Source organism: Octodon degus, unplaced genomic scaffold (genome assembly GCF_000260255.1).
Source record: "Octodon degus isolate 3935 unplaced genomic scaffold, OctDeg1.0 scaffold00269, whole genome shotgun sequence".
Classification (NCBI taxonomy): domain Eukaryota; kingdom Metazoa; phylum Chordata; class Mammalia; order Rodentia; family Octodontidae; genus Octodon; species Octodon degus.
The window spans coordinates 920,541-939,728 of record NW_004524845.1 but is presented as its reverse complement, the minus strand read 5'-3'; the positions used below and the strand labels follow the sequence as shown (position 1 = coordinate 939,728).

The 19,188-nt window shown below is 40.4% G+C and overlaps 1 protein-coding gene across 2 annotated transcripts in view; it reads right to left on the bottom strand.

The window, feature by feature from the left end:
- Positions 1–19,188, bottom strand: part of Slc4a4 (solute carrier family 4 member 4) — a 360,460-nt gene that overhangs the window by 127,306 nt on the left and 213,966 nt on the right. For both annotated transcript variants that reach the window (XM_004646547.2, XM_004646546.2), the window contains exon 7: positions 2,459–2,616. In XM_004646547.2, the coding sequence (XP_004646604.1) occupies positions 2,459–2,616 (158 nt within the window). The remainder of the gene's footprint in view (positions 1–2,458; positions 2,617–19,188) is intronic.

The following is a 19,188-nucleotide window of genomic DNA, read 5'->3' as shown; positions in this document are numbered from 1 at the left end:
AGCACTGATAGTCAGTCTTCCCTTTCCCTCCATCTTTCAGGTATAAAGTGATAGTGGCAATATTTATCCCACATTTAGCTCATAAATATGAATAAGCAATAGCCTACCAAGTCCTCAAACATCACAGGCCATAGGCTTTTTTGCTTTCAAATGAACAGCATGAAGACCTACCTAGACTGACATCTGATGTCTACCCTGTCAGACCTGAAAATTGTACACCTTATTAATGGATCAGCAACTGTAAACAGAGAAATGTATGAAGCTACACAAAGGACTTCCAGAGTCATGCTTCTAAACAGGAGCCTGGTAGTCATTCTGCTTCTTAGGAATACTATCATAATAATAATAATGAAATATCTTTCCTCCACTTTTAAAAGGAAAGATGATCCATGAAGACTGTGCTGTCAGGTGGTCTCCATCCACTATAACAGAGTAGCACACACACATTAAAACCCATCCTAGAAGGCAGATCTGGTCCTTGGCAACAGCTACTACTCTCCTTGAGGGATTTCCTTTATTGAATCTCACAGGATGGATGCAGCCATGGTAAATGGCCTCGAATTACTCACTACTAAAATAACTAATGTGACTCTCGACTCAATGATTATAGCCTTTGCTGGTTTGCAGGACAACGAATGGATAGGACTATTTCCTGGAAAAATGTTAGCATGCCAGGATTCAGACTAGTGCCTTGAAACAGTTTTCTGCTATTATTGAATTACACTCCCTTGAATTGTTTGGCTCTTCTCGTTAATTCAAATGATATTGTATTTCATCCCCAAATTAAGGCCATCCTCTAGGACTGAAGAAAAAAGAACAAGCTAAGCAGGAACAGGAAAAAGATGACAAGAGAGACACAAAAATGACCAGGATTTCCTACTCAATGTATATGTATTCTTATTAGACAAAAAGCCTTTAAAAATTTTTTTGCGCCGAGAAGATAGCTCTGTAGACTAAGCACTTGCCTGGCAAGCCCAAGGTCCTGAGTTCAATCCCCAGTACCACAAAAAAAGAAAGAAAGAAAGAAAGAAAGAAAGAAAGAAAGAAAGAAAGAAAGAAAGAAAGAAAGAAAGAAAGACAAAGACAAAGGAAAAAAAAGGATTATACTGCTCTACAGGGAGTGAGGGTGATAAAAATAAGTAAATAAATAAATAAAGTTTTTTGGTTTTTTTTTTTTTTTACTTGCAGTTTCTAAAGAAAAATGGCCATAAAAATGAAAAGGCAAGGGTAATTTTCTGTAACACTCCTTGGTGTGTTTTTTTTCTTTCAAGCCTCAGTAAAGTTAGTTCAAAGAGACATAAATAAAGCCACCAGGCCTGAGCTGGCCTCCAGCCCTAGCCCTGCCTGAGTCAGCAGTTTGCCAGGTGATTGTTCAGATAGTTCTGCAAAGGTCCACTGGAATGTTTTCAAGCAAAAAGCTAAGTTACAGAAAACACAAATCATGATAATTCCATTCATTGAATAAGCTATGATCATTTTTCCACTGCTGTTTGTCCAAAGATTGCCCTATGCATTACTCCCATTTATAAGTGTCTAAGAAAAGAAACAATGGGTAAACAGTGCCTGTGTGGTCATTAACCATAGCCTGAATTGAGAGACCCAAAAGACATTTTCTCCATCCTAATTTTCCCCCTACCCTGGCTCAAAACTAAGCCTAAACCTCTTGTCACTGCTGGTTAATTATGCTCTGAATGTCTGAGCTCCCCAAGGAGGATTCATTGATCTTCCTTTACAGAAGGAAAACCTAAGGGTAAGAGAGAAAGAGAAAGTATCACCTTTCCTAGGCCTGGAACATAAAGAAAGCACACCCAGCTCCAAAGTTCTTTCACATGGTAATTTCCTAATGTCAGACTGAAGACAAGAATTTCTCTTTAAACTCTACCACAGCACAAATTTACGTGAAGCATTAACTTGTTTTAAAATAAGTGCAGCCTTAAGTCAGGCTTCCTGAACCCAGGGAGCACAGCATCAAAGGAGTGAAGAGGAGGCTCTGGGCTTCTCTCTGTGCCCAGGAACTCCCTGCAGCTTCCTTGCAAATAAAATGAATGTGGCAAGATACTGTAACTGTACAGTGTGTGAATTTTGGTGTGAAGCTTACAGATTTTTACAGATGTGTATACATACAAAATGTACGCATGAACCTAAAATCAGTTTTCTGATGAGACGCAGAACATGTAAAGGAAAGCAACTGTCACCACTGTACCATTTTCTATGGACAGACTTACTTCAACTCTCAGGTGTGGATACTACAGCTTATAAGCTAAAAGATATTTATAAATACTACTAGAATAAGTCATAAGAAACTAGTACACTCCCCCATAAATTACAGTCAGACTAATTATTTCCATCAATGCTCTCCGGTATCCTAGATGTCCCCTCAAGCTATTGATGCCCTGGCCTACAAGGGAGGTCGTCCCCCATGCACACACCACAGCCTCAGCAGTAGGGAGAAGCTTACCTGGTTGGTACAGGGACCTCAGTCAGGGCACCCAGCATGACAGCCTGCTGCAGCCGCACAAAGGCAATGAAAGGGGCGTCCAAGAAGTCAACTTCCCCAACGAGCACGTTAGAAGCTTCTGCATCACGTGGCAGCTTTTTCATGAACTTATTCTTCAACTGCATGAGAAAAGCCAAGAAAGCACCATATGTATCACTCATAGAAGACTCTCTCTAGGGGTCTTCACACAACCATTGCTAGCTGGCCATATTTACACTATGTTTAGACTGTGTAATTATGTAGGCATCTAGCTTTGTCTAGGATTAAAAAAAAAATGAGGATGACCTAACATAGTTTATGTATAAAACAGTGTATAATATAATTCCATCCACTGTTTATTCACTCAGTCAATGAAGTGCTACTAAGAGCCTGGCAATGATGCAAGCTGAAGGAATACAGGACATACAGGCTAGTTACTTGCCTTGCCTGAGCCCATATTTTCACAGCAGGGGAATAAAACATGATTTAAAATAGTGATAGGTAACAAGCAGAAGAAACATAGCACATCAGAGGGCATCAACTTCACACATGGCAGGCAGGGGAGGCCTCTGAATAAATACATGGATTAGCCACCATGGAGAGCTGGCAAGAGCATCTTAGGCAGAGAACACTAAGTGTAGAGCATCTGGACAGGCTGGAGGCTGCATGTAGAGGAGTGACAATTCAGTGGTGGCAGAGAAGAAACAGCCAATGAACCTGCGGGATGAAGGGAAGCCAAACCACTGTGCCTTCGAGGATGGTTAAGGACTCAGAAGTTTTAGGCAGGAGTTGCCTAGCAAAAGTACTAGTGGAAGATGGAAGAGGAAAATAGTTTGGGAGACTTTACCATGTAACTAGTTCTCAAGGCCATGGGACAGCTACACAATCCTGAGTGTAAGTGCAGAGAAAAGGGGAGAGATATGGACTCTGTGCTGCTCTGCCTCTCATAGGAGCAGGAGACAACATTAGGGGGAGACTCTGGGAACAGTAGCACAAAGGAAGAGGAAAAACAGGACTTCACAACTGTCAGGCTAAATAGACCTGAGGGGGAAAGTGTGCCACCGAAGTCCAAGGTTGCTGGAAGTTCAAATAAGATGAGAACTAGAACTAGATGGGTAATACTGGCAAGATGGCAGTGCCCAGGGATCAGAACCAGGCTGGCACAGAGGATACCTGGGTACACAGTAAACAAGGACAAGTGGGGAAGTGAACATGGGGAGAGTTCATGACTGAGAAACACTGCTACCAAGCAGAGAACAGATATTGGAGGGAAGGGGATAAAGGAACAAAATTGGGGGCTTCAGCTGGGCACTACACTTTGCTGAAGAGGATGATCTAGTAGAAAGATTAACGTTCCCCAAGAGGGAACATTAAGATTTTATATATAGGAACAATAGTCAAAGCAGCTCAGCCAACCTTGAACTACTGGGATGAGATGATGCCCACATCACTGATGAAGGATTACCTTCAGGCAGAAGCTGTCATCACTGCATTCAAAGGTGGGGCGGAGAGGAGAGCAGCCAAGGACATGGACTTTGTGTTAGCCAGTTTTCTTGGAGTAAAGACTGCATAGCACAGCTACTTTGAGGACTTATCCTGTAAGCCTTATTCTTTCACCCAAATCAAGAAAAATATTTCAGTAATCACAGAAGATGTTATGGTTTGTGTCTAGTTGTCCCCCCAAAGCCTCCTGCAGTCATGGAGCAGCTTCTGAAACTTGTGATTGATTCTTGATCCGATGCTGAGATTGCAGGTGTGAGTGCTCCACCCTGGCCCCAGAGGTGGGTAATTTGCATTATAATATAAGGAGGGGAAAGAGGCTAGCTAGCTGCCTGAGCTGCTACCACACCCTTGTACTCTTGCTCTTGGCCACCAGCATGAAAGATTACTCTCTGTTACATGCCACTATGCCTCGGAGCCTGCTGAGTATGGACGGAACCCGCCACTGACTGTGAGCTAAGTGAACCTTTCCTTCCTTCATTTTGGGTGTCAAGTATGTGTCCCAGTAATGAGTGAAAAATAACTGAGACAGAAGGATAAATAATTTTATATAAAACACTATTATCAATTAATTGTTAATTTACTTCTTTTGGTACCAGGGATTGAACTGAGGATCTGTGCTTGCCATGGAGGTGCTTATACTGCTAAGCTATCTCCCTGACCCTATAACATCATATTAAAGCAGAGATTTATGAAATATACTTATCATTTAATATGAATAGTCTATCCATCAAGTCAAAAGTACCAGTAAGCTTAGTATTTTCTGCATAGATTACTGCTAAAATGGGAAATGGCAGGCCTGACCCAATTTCTTCCATTAATAAGGTTATGCCAACATTTCACTTTGAGCTTGTACTGGAGAGACCACTAGATCTCCATCACTGTCAGGAATATGTTTGGAGGATTGTTTCTTTAACCTGGTACTTCAGATAAAAAGGAAACTATATGACAAAAAGCAAGAAAGAATTTAGTGGATGTGGGCCAGTCAGATAGCTCAGGGATTAAAGCACCTGCATAGGCAAATGCAGGGACCAGTGTTTGATCCCCGTGTGCCTTGCCAGGCCTGCCCTCAGGGCACACTGAGACAGCGATTGAGACTGGGTGTGGTGGTGCATGCCTGTGATCCCAGTACTTGGGAGGCCAAAAACAGGAGGATCACTACAAGTACAATCTGTGTAATTAGTCCCTGTAGACCCTATATTAAAGTACAGAAAAAAGAAAAAAAAAAAAAGAATTTAGTGGATGCCAGCATGACCACTTCTAAGTAGTATGAAATTTTCCACAATTTTCATCATCCTTTGATAAACGCTGATATTTTAATTTTTAACTGTTGTTTTTCAGATAATAGAAATAGCTATATAGGAAGGATCTAAAAATCATAAGTTGTCAAAACTATAATCCTATAAGGAGCTACACAGAGGAAAAAGTAGGGTAAGGCCATGTGGTCAGACACATGGAAAATGACATTCCTAAAACTCTCTCCCAGAACAGAGCATGAAACTGATAATCTGAAATTACTCCCTCTTCTGCTTTCCCTTCTCTCCAGCATACTCCTTGCTCCAGTTTGGTGAAAGATCCGACTGTAATCCTCTTCTGTTTCATGTACTTAATTCTCATTTACTCACTATCCTCTCTTTTTTCCATTTCCACCCTTTCCAAACACCCTTTAAGATATCCTGCCATCTCCACTCATTTCCTTAGGAATTTCAGAAGGGCTCAATTCTCAATCACACCTTAAATCTTTTCCCCAAGTTTCATGAGGTTAAAGCAGCTTATGCTAAATATGTGGAATATCACAGTTGGTTATATGCCTCACCAAGTGTCTTCCTAGTACTATACTGTCTTTACTGAGACCACTGTACCCATGCTGTAAAATCAGGAGTGTGTTTTTAAGGCTTAAAAATTACAAACTAATTGCTATATGCTCTGAACTGAATTGTCAAGGCATGTTATAGTGTAGTGTATGTCAAACTTTGTGGGATCTAGTGTTTTGAGAGAAACTATTGTATCTTCTGAGTATAAATGTTTAGTGGCTTAAGTGCCCCAGAACTCTGTCCCTGGGTATATTGTTCTTATCTGCACACTCTCTGGGAGTGACTTCATCAAGCCTCATGCCTTTAAATACCACCTACTATATTGATGACTCACACATTTCTATTTGCAGCCAGGACCTCTGCCCTAAACTCCACACTTACAGCATCTCCACTTGGGTTTCTAATATTTCCAACTTCACATGTGTAAAATGAGCCTTTCTGAGATCCTCTGATGGCTGCAGTCTTAGCTGTCTGGTGAAGGACAATTCTGTTTTCCACTGTTCAGGTAAAAAACTATATTGTCATTGTCATCTCTTCTCTTTCTTCCACACTGTTCACCCAGTGCATTAGCAGATGCCATTGGATCTGCACTCAAGATGCATCAAGAGTCCAACTGTTTCTCATTACTGTCATGGCCACCACCCTGGTGCATGCTATGATCATTTCTGGATCATAATACCAGTTTCCCACTTGCTTCCCACCCTAATCTATTCTCCAAAGCAGCCAGAACTGGCAACTAGGAGTCAGATCGTGTTCTTCCTCTACTTGAGCCCTCCATAGCTATCATATCAGTTGTGAAGCCAAGGTCTTCACTAGAACACAAACCCAGCCTAAAACCTATACCCTATCTTGCTGCACCTCATTGCCTGACCTCAGAGCCTCCCTGTCCACTGGTCTGCCCTGTGGCCACTACTCCAGCTGCGTATCCTCCCTCTGTCATTCCCAGAACATACACTTGGATCCTTCACAATGCATCCTCTGCAGACAACTGTGTGGCCCCCTCCCTTACTTCTTTCACTCCTTATTTACATTACTTTCTCATCAGAGGAGCTTTCCCTGGCCACCTAAGATAAAACTCAAGCTCCATTCTCCTCATAAATACTTTTTACTCCTCTGATTGATTTTTTTTCTCCTCATATCTATTACCATCAAACATACTGTATGTGTTAGTGGTCTTTGATATTATCTGCCTCCTCACTAGAATATAAGTTTGCTAGAGGTAGGAATAGCTGTCTAATTTGTTCAGTGTTCTGTCCCTCTTATCTACAAAAGTACCTGAAAAGGGTAGTTCAATGAATTTATTGTGAATGAATAAATGAAGGAAGGAAGGAAGGAAGGAAGGAAGGAAGGAAGAAAGGAAGGAATGGAGGGGGTGTTTTTCTGCTCTTCCCAATCAGCTTCCTTAACTTCCCTCTTACCATAGTCATTCTGTGCATCTCACCCAGACCACAGAAGTGGATGAAATACACATATAGGGCCACTCTTCTAGACTCCTCCTCTGAGAAGAGTGACCCACTGAGACCAAATCCTTTTGAAAAATTTGATATTTAGGTGTTTAAAATTGAGTATTCTCCCTTTCACCTAAGATTATCACCCCTATAATTAAAGGGCCTATCTCCCACTATCCACACTAGCAAAGAATGAGATCAGTCAGCCCCTAAAGTGAAAGCAAGAAAAGCAGGAGAAGAAAATGGAAATTGAGAGGTGCAGAGTCCCAACACCAATCTCCAACAGCCAAAAGCTTAACTAAGAATTCTTATTTAAACCACCAAATCTCTTTTGGGGGCTAAATCAATTTGAAGTGAGTTTCTTCTCACTGCAGAACACAGGTACTAATGCATACTTATCGGGTAGATTTGGGTAACACAAAGTATATTGGATAGGCTTCTATCCTGTAGACAGTTTCTGAGCCTTTAGTATGCAGTCTGCAAAACAGACAGCAGCCGTCTCCAGATGCAGGTGCTTTGACCCTGGGTTTCCTAGTTTCCAGAAGTGTGTTAAATTTTTGTTCTTTGTAAATTAGTAGACTCAGGCATTTTGTTAAAGAGTCTGCCTTATTCACAAGAGTTCCAATTTGGGGATTCAGTGGGTGGCAATAGTTCTATGGCATTGTTTCTCTGTATACCATTACTCTGATGGCCTTCTACAAGAGTGCTGGGCTTCAGGTAGGATCAGGTATTCCTCAAAAGCCTGAGCAAACATAGTTTTACATGGTCCCCAGCATTCTGTTCCTAAGCCTAATCTCTTTGTTGTAAAGTACATGGTTATCTACCTAGGAAACAAAGGAAAAAATAAGTATTCCTATACTTGGTAGTGTTTCTCTTTACTCTAAGGCCACATAAAAATTATATTAAAACTTTCATGTCAAAGTGGAATAGTCTTTATTCATTAAACTAACCATCAGAATAGGATTTTTTTTTTTTGGTATGATAAAGAAAAGTACTAGCAAGCTGCTAAAAATCTGTTCTGCATTACTACTATGGAAGCTCTAACCCCTTAGGTTATCTTCAAGCTGTGACTTGGAAAATGTTTTCAAATGGCTAAATGTAAATGCCATTGGCCTAATCTATAAGAACCTAAAAAGAGCTGTTGCTCTTTTCAAGTAATGATATTACATAAAATCAAGTAGTGATAACCCAGAGAATCCAAAATTTGATACTTAAATATTGGTATTTAACAATAATAATGTGGTCTGAGATTTCCAAAATGTGTAAACAAAACAAGGTGCCAAAAGATTGTGTTGCCATCCTTATACTTTTTGAACACTCTTCTACTTCTGTTTTTCCATTTTTTAAAAAATAGAATTTCAAAGTGAAAACAGTCCCCTGAGGGTAAAATTTTGATTTTCAGCATTTCCCTCTAAATTTAGACATCTCATTACCACTAATGCAGATGATTCTGCAAAGCAGAACATTTACAAATGGATAGGAAACTAAATAAAACATTAAGTGCAATTCATTAGTTCTGATTTCTGAAACAGAATGCAATCAAATAATGGACTAGTTGAACAGTCAACTTGTCAAACTAAGTCACATTTTGTTTCATGTTATTAAAGCATTGTCAAATATGAATACTTATAGCTTTTAAATATTTCACATGTGCTAACTTAATTAAATTCTTACTGCTAGCTTTTGATAAAACATATTACTAAATTTTACAGATGAGGAAGACAAAGACTCAGAAAATGTAAGGGTCTTCACCAAAAACATACAGTTAAACAGCTAAACCAGTACCCAATCCAGATTGTGATTGCCCTGTCTACCTCACTACACTGTGCAACACTGACATGTCTGATGAAAGAATTTCATTACCTCAAGTTTAGAAGTTCTCATACCGAAATCTCTGAACTTTCTATAAAGTAAATGAAGATTATGCATTCACCCTGGTTAAGGGCCTGTACAGGTGTTATGGTTTATGTCTAGTTGTCCCTACAAAGCCTCATGTAAGTTATGGGGATGCAGCTAGTGACTTGAGGGGTGGACGCCCAGGGCAGGGCCCCAGGGGCAGGGCCATAGAGGTCAGGACCATTAAACTGGCTAGCCTGTGCTTTCTCAGAGAGGTGAAGAGGGTCACCATGGGCATGGCAACACCACAGTGTCTCCTTCAGTGTCTTGAAACCTCAAGTAACTGTGAGCTAAATAAATCTTTCCTTTCCTCATTTTGAGTGTCCATCATTTGCCCCAGCAATGAGAGAAGAGTAACTAATAGAGAATTTAGTAACAGAAATGTGGGGTCATTGCACTGGCCAAACCATGCAATTTGGATTACAAGTTTTTGGGAATCACTTATGGGAAAATATAGGAAAGGTTTGGAGATGTCGCCTACAAGAGAAGCACTGAAACAACTTCAGGTGTTCTGTAGGGGAGATTTTGGTCAGAGCTCAGAACAGAAGTCTGATAGAAAGCACACCTGTACAGAACAGGCTGGGGAAGTTTTTTAGGGAAGAAGGACTGCATTGGTTATGGACTCCATATCATTTGTGTTTTGACATGGAAAAAAGTTTGTCTGAACAGTACTCTGAAAAAAAGACATTGTAGGGGATTTCAGAAAATGGAAAGATATTCCCTGCTCATGGACAGGAACAACCAACATCATGAAGATGGGCATACTCCCAAAATTGCTGTACAGATTTAATATAATCGCTATCAAACTACCAATAACATACCTCCCAGATCCAGTCCCACCCCAGGTCCCGTGAGTGTGTGGGAGAGCTTCTGGCTACGCTGCGCCAGGGTGACATGCCAGTCCCAGCCCAGGTGCAGTGTGGGTGAAACCCTCTTCCACCCCCTTGGGCCTCCACCAATGATTCCGAAGCAACCCCCCAACCATGCTCATCACATGAGAATTTCTGCCGCATTCTAGGGACCCCTAGATTGAGTGAGTGAGAATTTCTGCCACATTCTAGGGATGCCAGATCCAGTCCTAGTCCAGGCACAGTGAGTAGGTAGGAGAGCTGCCTCTACCCCTATTCCACCTTCCCCCTCCAGACTCAGCTAAGGCCTGGCATGTAGGCCAGAGGTGAAACCCTGCAGCAGCAATACCTGCACAGAGAGTAGGGACAAAACAACCTACCTAGTCAAGGAGCAGAACATCTTGCCAGAGGGGCACAACAGGTTCACTCACAAGGGAAGGAGCAGGAAGAACCTGAACACAGCAGCCAGACACAAGACAGGCACAGCTGGATAAATCCAAACTTTGTAGATCTACACACCTGAACTTCAGTAGGTGCTAAGGTTATAACTGCAACAAAAATCTACAACAAAGGTCCAAAGACAGTGCTACACAAAATGACAATGAGAGGGAGCAAAATGCAATCTCAGAACCCAAGCCCACCCATACCAAGTGCAGAGGACACTAACATAGAACAAATTGGGAATCACACAGCTGAAAGCAATGAATCAGTGGCTTCTGAAATAAAGAAACAGCTGCAGAAAGGTATAGAGGAAATCAGATTGGAAATGAAAAAAGAAATCCCTGAATTTATAACATCTGCAGTAAAGAATCAAATGCAGAAACATATGGAGGAAACCCAATGCCCACCCAGAACAAGTGCAGAGGACATTAGCTCAGCTCAAATGCATGAATTAATAGCGCCGATAGTAAATGAGCAAAAGCAGAGAGTCATAGAGGAACTCAGAGCAGAATTCTTTTCACTGTCTCAGCTCAAATGTACGAATGAATGGCATCGTTGTAAATAAGCAACAGCAGAAAGTTATACAGGAACTCAGAGCAGATTTTTCTGAAATAAGAAAAGGATTCTCAGAACTCATAGCATCTGAAGTAAAGAATCAACTACAGAAACATAGGGAGGAAACACAATCTGAAAAAAAAACTGCAATGAAAGAATTTATAACTGCTTTTAAAGAAGCCATTGATAAAAAACAAATAGAGGAGATTAGAAAAATGATGGATTCCTTGAATGAACAATACAGGAAAGGAATGATTTGACTCTGCATGAAGCAGAGTCAAAAGAGAGATAGAAGAATTTAAAATCTCAATCACAAGATTGCAAAACCTTTTAAGTGAAAGTGAAGATAGAGTTTCACATCTTGAAGACGCTGGTGCAACTAGTGAAAAGATAAGAAAGGATCTCTTAAAAACAACTAGGATGCAGAAAAAAATAATCCATCACCTGCAGGATGATGCAAAGATGAACAACATGAGACTAATAAGCATCAGTGAGAAAGAAGGAGTCAATACAAATGACATTAAAAATATAGGGGCAAAATTAATAGCAGAGCCCAGTCCTAGCCCAGGCCCAGTGAGTGTGTGGGAGAGCTTCCCGCTACACAGTGCCAGGGGGACCTACTGGTCCCAGCCCAAGTGCAGCGTGGGTGAAACCCTCTTCCACACCCTTGGGATGCCCCACCACCACTCCACAACACCTCCCCTACCCTGCCTGCTCAGTAGGAATTTCTGCTGTGTTCCAGGAACGCCCAGATCCAGTCCTAGCATAGGCCTGGTGAGTGTATGGGAGAGTTTCCAGCTACCCTGTGCCCCGTATGACCTACTAGTCTCAGCCTAGGCTTAGCGTACGTGACACCATCTTTCACCCTCATGGGACACCCCCCATTACTCCATAGTACCACCACACACCTTTCCCTCTGAGTAGGAAACTGTGTCACGTTCCTGGAAACCCCAGAACCAGTTCTAGTCTGGGCCCGGTGAGTGTGTGGTAGAGCTGCCTCTCCCCCCTACTCCACCTTGTCCCCTCCAGACTCACCTCAGGCCTGGCATACAGGCCTGGGTGAAACCCTCCACTTGCAATGCATGCAGAGAGTGTAGGGGACAGAACAAAACAGCTATTCCAGGAGCAGAACATCTTGCCAGATGGGCATAACAGGTTCACCCCCAAGGGCAGCAGCAGGAAGAAGCTGAGCATAGCAGCCAGACCCAAGACAGGCACAGCTGGATAAATCCAAACTTTGTAGATCTACACACCTGAACTTCGGTAGGTGCTAAGGTTATAACTGCAACAAAGATCTAAAACAAAAGTCTGAAGATAGTGCTACACAAAATGACAAAGAGAGAGAGCAAAATGCAATCTCAGAACCCAAGCCCACTGATAAGAAATGCAGAGGACACTAACATAGAACAAATTGGGAATCACACAGCTGAGAGCAATGAATCAAAAGATTCTGAAATAAAGAAACAGCTGCAGAGAGGTATAGAAGAACTCATATTGGAAATGAAAAAAGAAATCCCTCAATAAATAACACCTGGAGTAAAGAATCAAATGCACAAACATATGGAGGAAAGCTAATTACCACCCAGAAAAAGTGCACAGGACACTAGCTCACTCAAATGTATGAATTAATAGCATTGATAGTAAATAAGCAACAGCAGAAAGTTATAGAGGAACTCAGAGCAAAACTTAGTGAAATAAGAAAATAATTCTCAGAATTCATAGCATCTGAAGTAAAGTATCAACTACAGAAACATAGGGAGGAAACACAATCTGAAAAACACACTGCAGTAAAAGAATTTATAACTGCCTCTAAAGAAGACACTGATAAAAAAATAAATAGAGGATATTAGAAAAATGATGGATTCTTTCAATGAGCAATACAGGAAAGAAATAGATCGCATGAAGCAGAGTCAGAGAGATATAGAGGAATTTAAAATCTCAATCACAAGATTGCAAAACCATTTAAGTGAAAGTGAAGACAGAGCTTCAGATCTTGAAGACGCTGTTGCAGCTAGTGAAAAGGTAAGAAAGGATCTCATAAAAACAACTAAGAAGGGGGCAGGAAGATGGCGCAGCAGAATAAGTGCTTGCCTGGGAAGCACAATGGCCTGAGTTCAATCCCTGGTTAAGCCCCCCCCAAAAAAAAAAAAGAAAACAACTAGGATGCAGGAAAAAATAATCCATCACCTGCAAGATGATGCAAAGATGAACAATATGAGACTAATAGGTATCAATGAGAAAGAAGGAGTCAATACAAATGACATTAAAAAAAATAGGGGAAGAAGTAATAGCAGAAAACTTCCCAAATATGAGGAAACAATATGACCATAAGGAAACTGAAGCATACAGAACGCCAAGTAAACTCAACCCAATGAAAAACACACCGAGACATATAATAGTCTATATTCTAGAAATTCAGCACAAGAATAATATACTGAAAGTCACTAGAGAAAAGACGCAGATCACAACCAAAGGAAAACCCATCGAATTACGGCCAACTTCTCTTCACAAACTATGAAGGCAAGAAGAGCATGGAGCAGAGTACTTCAAGTCCTCTATGAAAACAAATTCCAGCCCCGACTGCCATGCCCTGCAAAACTACTCTTTCAAGTTTGATGAAGAAGTGAAATATTTTCATGACAAAGAACAGCTAAAGAATTTCATGATGACAAAGCCAACCCTACACAGGCTACTGAGAGATGTTCTAGAGAGGAACCAAAATAATCAGAACTCCACCAATGAGATCAGAAACAACCAACAAAATGAACCAAGCAATTAAAAACAGGAGAAAAAGGAATAAATGACAACAGGTAAATAACATGTTAATCATAAGTCAATACATCTCAATTCTATCTATCAATATAACCATCAAGGTAAATGGACTCACTTCACCAATTAAAGAAATAGTCTGGCACAGTAAGATTAGGAAACAAAATCCAACAATATGCTGTATACAAGAAACAAATTTAACTCATAAAGACATTAATACTCTGAAAGTCAAAGGATGGAACACAATACTACATGCCCCAGCTCCTCAGAAAAAAGCAGGGGTAGCAATCCTAATCTCAGACTCTCAACTTCAAACCAACAATGACCAAGTGAAATAAAGAAGGCCACTGTATACTGGTTAGGGGAAAAATTCAAGAGGAAGAGGTGACACTCATAAATATGCATGCACCAAACATGGGACACCCCACTATATATAGCAAATCTTAATGAACATAAAAAATATAATATCCAATGGGAAGAAATCATAAAGATTAGAGTAGAAATTAATTCAATTGAGATGAAAACAATTCAAAGAATTAACAAAGCAAAAAGCTGGTTCTTTGAAAGATCAAATAAAATCGATAAGCCCCTAGCTAACCTCATCAAAAAGAGGAAAGAAAAATTGAAATACAAACGATCAAGAATGAAAAGGGTGTAATTACCATGACCCAGTGGAAATTAAGAAGATTCTCAATAGATAGTTTGAGAATATATACTCTCACAGAATAGAAGACACAGAAGAAATGGACAGATTCCTACAAAGGTAAAAATTACCACAACTGAATTGACAGGATATTACCATGCTCAATAGCCCAATAACAGCCAGTGAAATACTAGATGTAATTAAAAACCTACCAACAGAGAAAAGTCCAGATCCGGATGGATTCATGCTGAATTCTAAAAGAAATTTACAGAAGATGTAGTCGCTATACTCCTTAAATACTTCAATGAAATTGAAAAGGAAGTAATCCTTCCAAAATCATTCATGAAGGCAAGTATTACACTGATACAAAAACCAGGGAAAGACACAACTAAGAAAGATAACCATAGGGCAATATCCCTCTTGAACATAGATGCCAAAATCCTCAATAATATCCTAGTAAATAAAATACCACAAATCATCAAGAAGATCATGCACCAAGACCAGGTAGGATTCATCCCAGGGATGCAAGAATGGTTCAATTTTCGAAAATCTATAAATGTAATACACTATATCAATAGAGCTAAAGCTAAAAACCACATGATCATCTCCATTGATGCAGAAAGAGCTTTTGACAAAGTCCAGCACTCATTCATGTTCAAAGTCCTACAGAAAATTGGAATAGATGGCATCTACTTCAATCTGGTAAAATCTGGTTATGAAAACCAAATGGCTAACATAATCCTAAATGGGGAAAAACTGAAATCTTTTACTCTTAGATTGGGTACAAGACAAGGATGTCCTCTCTCACCACTACTGTTCAATATAGTTCTGGAAACATTAGTTACAGGCATTAGACAAGAGAAAGAAATAAAAGGAATAAGAATAGGTAAAGAGGAAGTTAAATTATTATTTGCAAATGACATGATACTTTACTCAGAAGACCCAGAAAACTCCACCAAGAAGCTACTAGAATTAATACAGAAATTCAGTAGCATACCAGGTTATAAAGTCAATACACAAAAGTCAATAGCAATCCTCTATACAGATAGCGAACAAACTGAGAGGAAAATTATAAAACCAATACCTTTTACAATAGCACCGAGGAAAATTAAATACCTTGGAATTAATCTAACTAAAGAAGTCAAAGAACTTTTCAAGGAAAATTACAACACTCTGAAAATAGAGATTGTAGAGGATTTCAGAAAATGGAGAGATATTCCATGCTCCTGGATAGGAAGAACCAACATTGTGAAGATGGCCATACTCCCAAAATTGCTGTACAGATTTAATGCAATCCCTAACAAACTACCACCAACATACCTCACAGCGCTACAGAAATCATTTCTAAAATTCACTTGAAACCAAAAAGACCTAGAATAGCGAAGGCAATCCTGGACAGTAAAAACAGGAAAGGAGGCATTATAATTCCTAACTGGAAATTATACTACAAGCCTACTGTTATAAAATCAGCATGGAACTGGCAACAAAATAGACCTGAGGATCAATGGAATGGGTTAGAAGATGCAGAAGCCCCTACAAACACACTCAGCCACCTTATCTTTGACAAAGGGGCCAAACATACTAACTGGAAGAAAGATAGTCTCTTCCACAAATTGTGCTGGAAACACTGGCTCTCTACATGCCGAAACTAAAACTTGAAACAGGGCTATCACCATGCACTAAGGTAAAGTCAAAAGGGAGTGAAGGTCTAAACATTGCAACAGAGATATTAAATCTCCTGGAAGAGAAAACAGGCGGAACTATTTAAGACATAGGGGTACGAAAAGAGATCATAAACAAAAATCAAATGGCATGGGAAACACTTCAAAGAATTAACAAATTTGACCTCTCTTACTGAGAAGTTTTTTCACATCAAAAGAAATTACCAACAAAGTGAAAAGACAACCCACAAATTTCGAAAACATCATGACAAATAAGTACTCAGACAAAGGTCTGCCCCGAGAATTTATAAAAAACTAAAACATGCTAGATCCCACAAATTTAAAGACCCAGTCCAGAAATGGGCAACTGGGATGAACACACACTTCTCAGAGGATGAAATTAAAGAAGTGAATAAACATATGAAAAAATGCTCCATCAGTAGCCACCCGTGAAATGTAAATTAAAACAACACTGAGATACAATCTCATGCCAGAAAGAATGGCTATCATAAAGAAAGCAACCAACAAAAAATGTTAGAGAGGCTGTGGGGGAAAAGGAACACTTCTCCACTGCTGGTGGAAATGTGGACTGGTACAACCATTAGGGAAATCAGTGTGGAGACTCCTTAGAAAACTTGGACTGGAAATCCCATTTAAACCAGCTATTCCTCTACTGGGAAAACCCAGAGGATCTGAAAACATATCATAGTGATATATGTGTGCCTATATTTATAGCAGCATAATTTGTGATAATCAAATCTTGGAAACAACAAAGATGCCCATCACCTGAGCAATGGATGAAAAAGATGTGGTATTTTTATACAATGGAGTATTACTCAGCTATATAGAAAAATAAACTCAAAGCCTTTACTTTGAAGTGAATGTCACTTGAAGATATACTCATAAATGAAATAAACCAGACACACATGTGTAAATATCATATATTTTCCCTAGTATAACAACTCAAAAGAAGAAATACAAATACAAAGGTATAATACATGTAAATGGAAAGCAAGAATTCAAGGACTAACTAAGAGAGGGAAAGGAGAAGAGCTAGGAAACATGATAGTGACAAGCCATACAGTTATATGTAGAAGATTGGCAAGGCAATGATCCTGAGAATATCCAGAAGATTTTTGAATCTAGCAGTCAATTGGAAAGATTCTCACCCTGACTAACTATATACACTGATACCTGTGAACTAAGCAACTGCACTGAAGATAGCAATTTGTAATAGTGTCCGGCAGGACCTACTGATCCCAGCCCAGGTGCAGCTTGGGTGAGATCCTCTTCCACCTTCTTGGGATGCCCCCACCACTACCCTGCACCTCCCCCACCCTGCCTGCCTAGTAGGAATTTCTGTCACATTCTGGGAACCCCCAGACCCAGTCCTAGCGCAGGCCCGGTGAGTATGTGGAAGAGCTTCCGGCTACCATGCGCCGGCGGAACATACCTTTCTCAGCAAAGGTTCAGCGTGGGTGAGACCCTCTTCCACCCCTTTGGGACATCCCCCACCACTCCACAGCAGCTCCCCCACCCTGCCGCCAAGTAGGAATTTCTGCTACATTCCGGGAAACCCCAGACCCAGTCCTAGGCCAGGCCCAGTGAGTGTGTGGGAGACCTTCCAGCTACCCTGCCCTAGAAGGCCCTACTGGTCCCAACCCAGGCACAGCAGGGTGAGACCTTCTTCCACTCCTTGGGATGTTACCCATGACTCTGTAGTATGACCCCCCACCCCGCCTGTCGAGTAGGAATTTCAGCCGCGTTCCGGGTACCCCCAGATCCAGTCCTAGACCAGGCCCAGTGAGTGTGTGGGAGAGCTGCCTCTACCCCTACTCCATCTTTTCCACTCCAGACTCAGCTCAGGCTTGGCATACAGGCCTGGGTGAAACACTGCAGATGCAATGTCTGCAGAGAGTATAAGGGACAGAAACACCAAGCTAGTCCAGGAGCAGAACATCTTGCCAGAGAGGCACAACAGGTTCACCCTCAAGGGCAACAGCAGGAAGGAGCTGAGCACAGCAGCCAGACCCAAGCCAGACACAGCTGGATAAATCCAAACTTTGTAGATCTACACCAGAACTTCAGTAGGTGCTAAGGTTACAACTGCAACAAAGATCTACAACAAAGGTCAGAAGACAGTGCTACACAAAATGACAAGAAGGAACAAAATGCAATATCAAAACCCAAGCCCACCCATACCAAGTGCAGAGGACACTAACACAGAACAAATTGGGAATAAAACAGCTGAAAGCAAAAAATCAAGGGGTTCTGAAATAAAGAAACAGCTGCAGATAGTTATAGAGGAACTCAGATTGGAAATAAAAAAAGAAATCTCTGAATTAATAACATCTGGAGTAAAGAATCAAATGCAGAAATATATGGAGGAAACCCAATGCCCACCCAGAACAAGTGCAGAGGACACTAGCTTGGCCCAAATGCATGAATTAATAGCGTGGATAGTAAATAAGCAACAGCAGAAAATCATAGAGGATCTCAGAGTGGAATTCTCTTCTACTAGCTCAGCTCAAATGTACAAATTAATAGCATAGATAATAAATAAGCAACAGCAGAAAGTTATATGGGAACTCAGAGCAGAATTCTTTTCTGAAATAAAAAAAGAATTCTCAGAACTCATAGTATTTAAAGTAAAGAATCAATTACAGAAACATAGGGAAGAAACACAATCTGAAAAAAAATTAAGTAAAAGAATTTATAACTGTTTCTAAAGAAGACATTGATAAAAAAAAATAGAGGACATTAGAAAAATGATGGATTCCTTCAATGAGCAGTACAGGAAAGAAATAGATCACATGAAGCCGAGTCAAAGACATATAGAGGAAATTAAAATCACAATCACAAGTTTTCAAAACTGTTTAAGAGAAAGTAAAGACAGCGTTTCAGATTTGAAGACGCTGGTGCAGCTAGTGAAAAGGTAAGAAAGGATCTCTTAAAAACATCAAGGATGCAGGAAAGAATAATCCATCACCTGCAAGATGATGCAAACATGAACAATGTGAGACTAATAGGCATCAATGAGAAAGAAGGAGTCAACACAAATGACATTAAAAAAATAGGGGAAGAAGTAATAGCAGAAAACTTCCCAAATATGAGGAAACAATCTGACATTCAGGTAA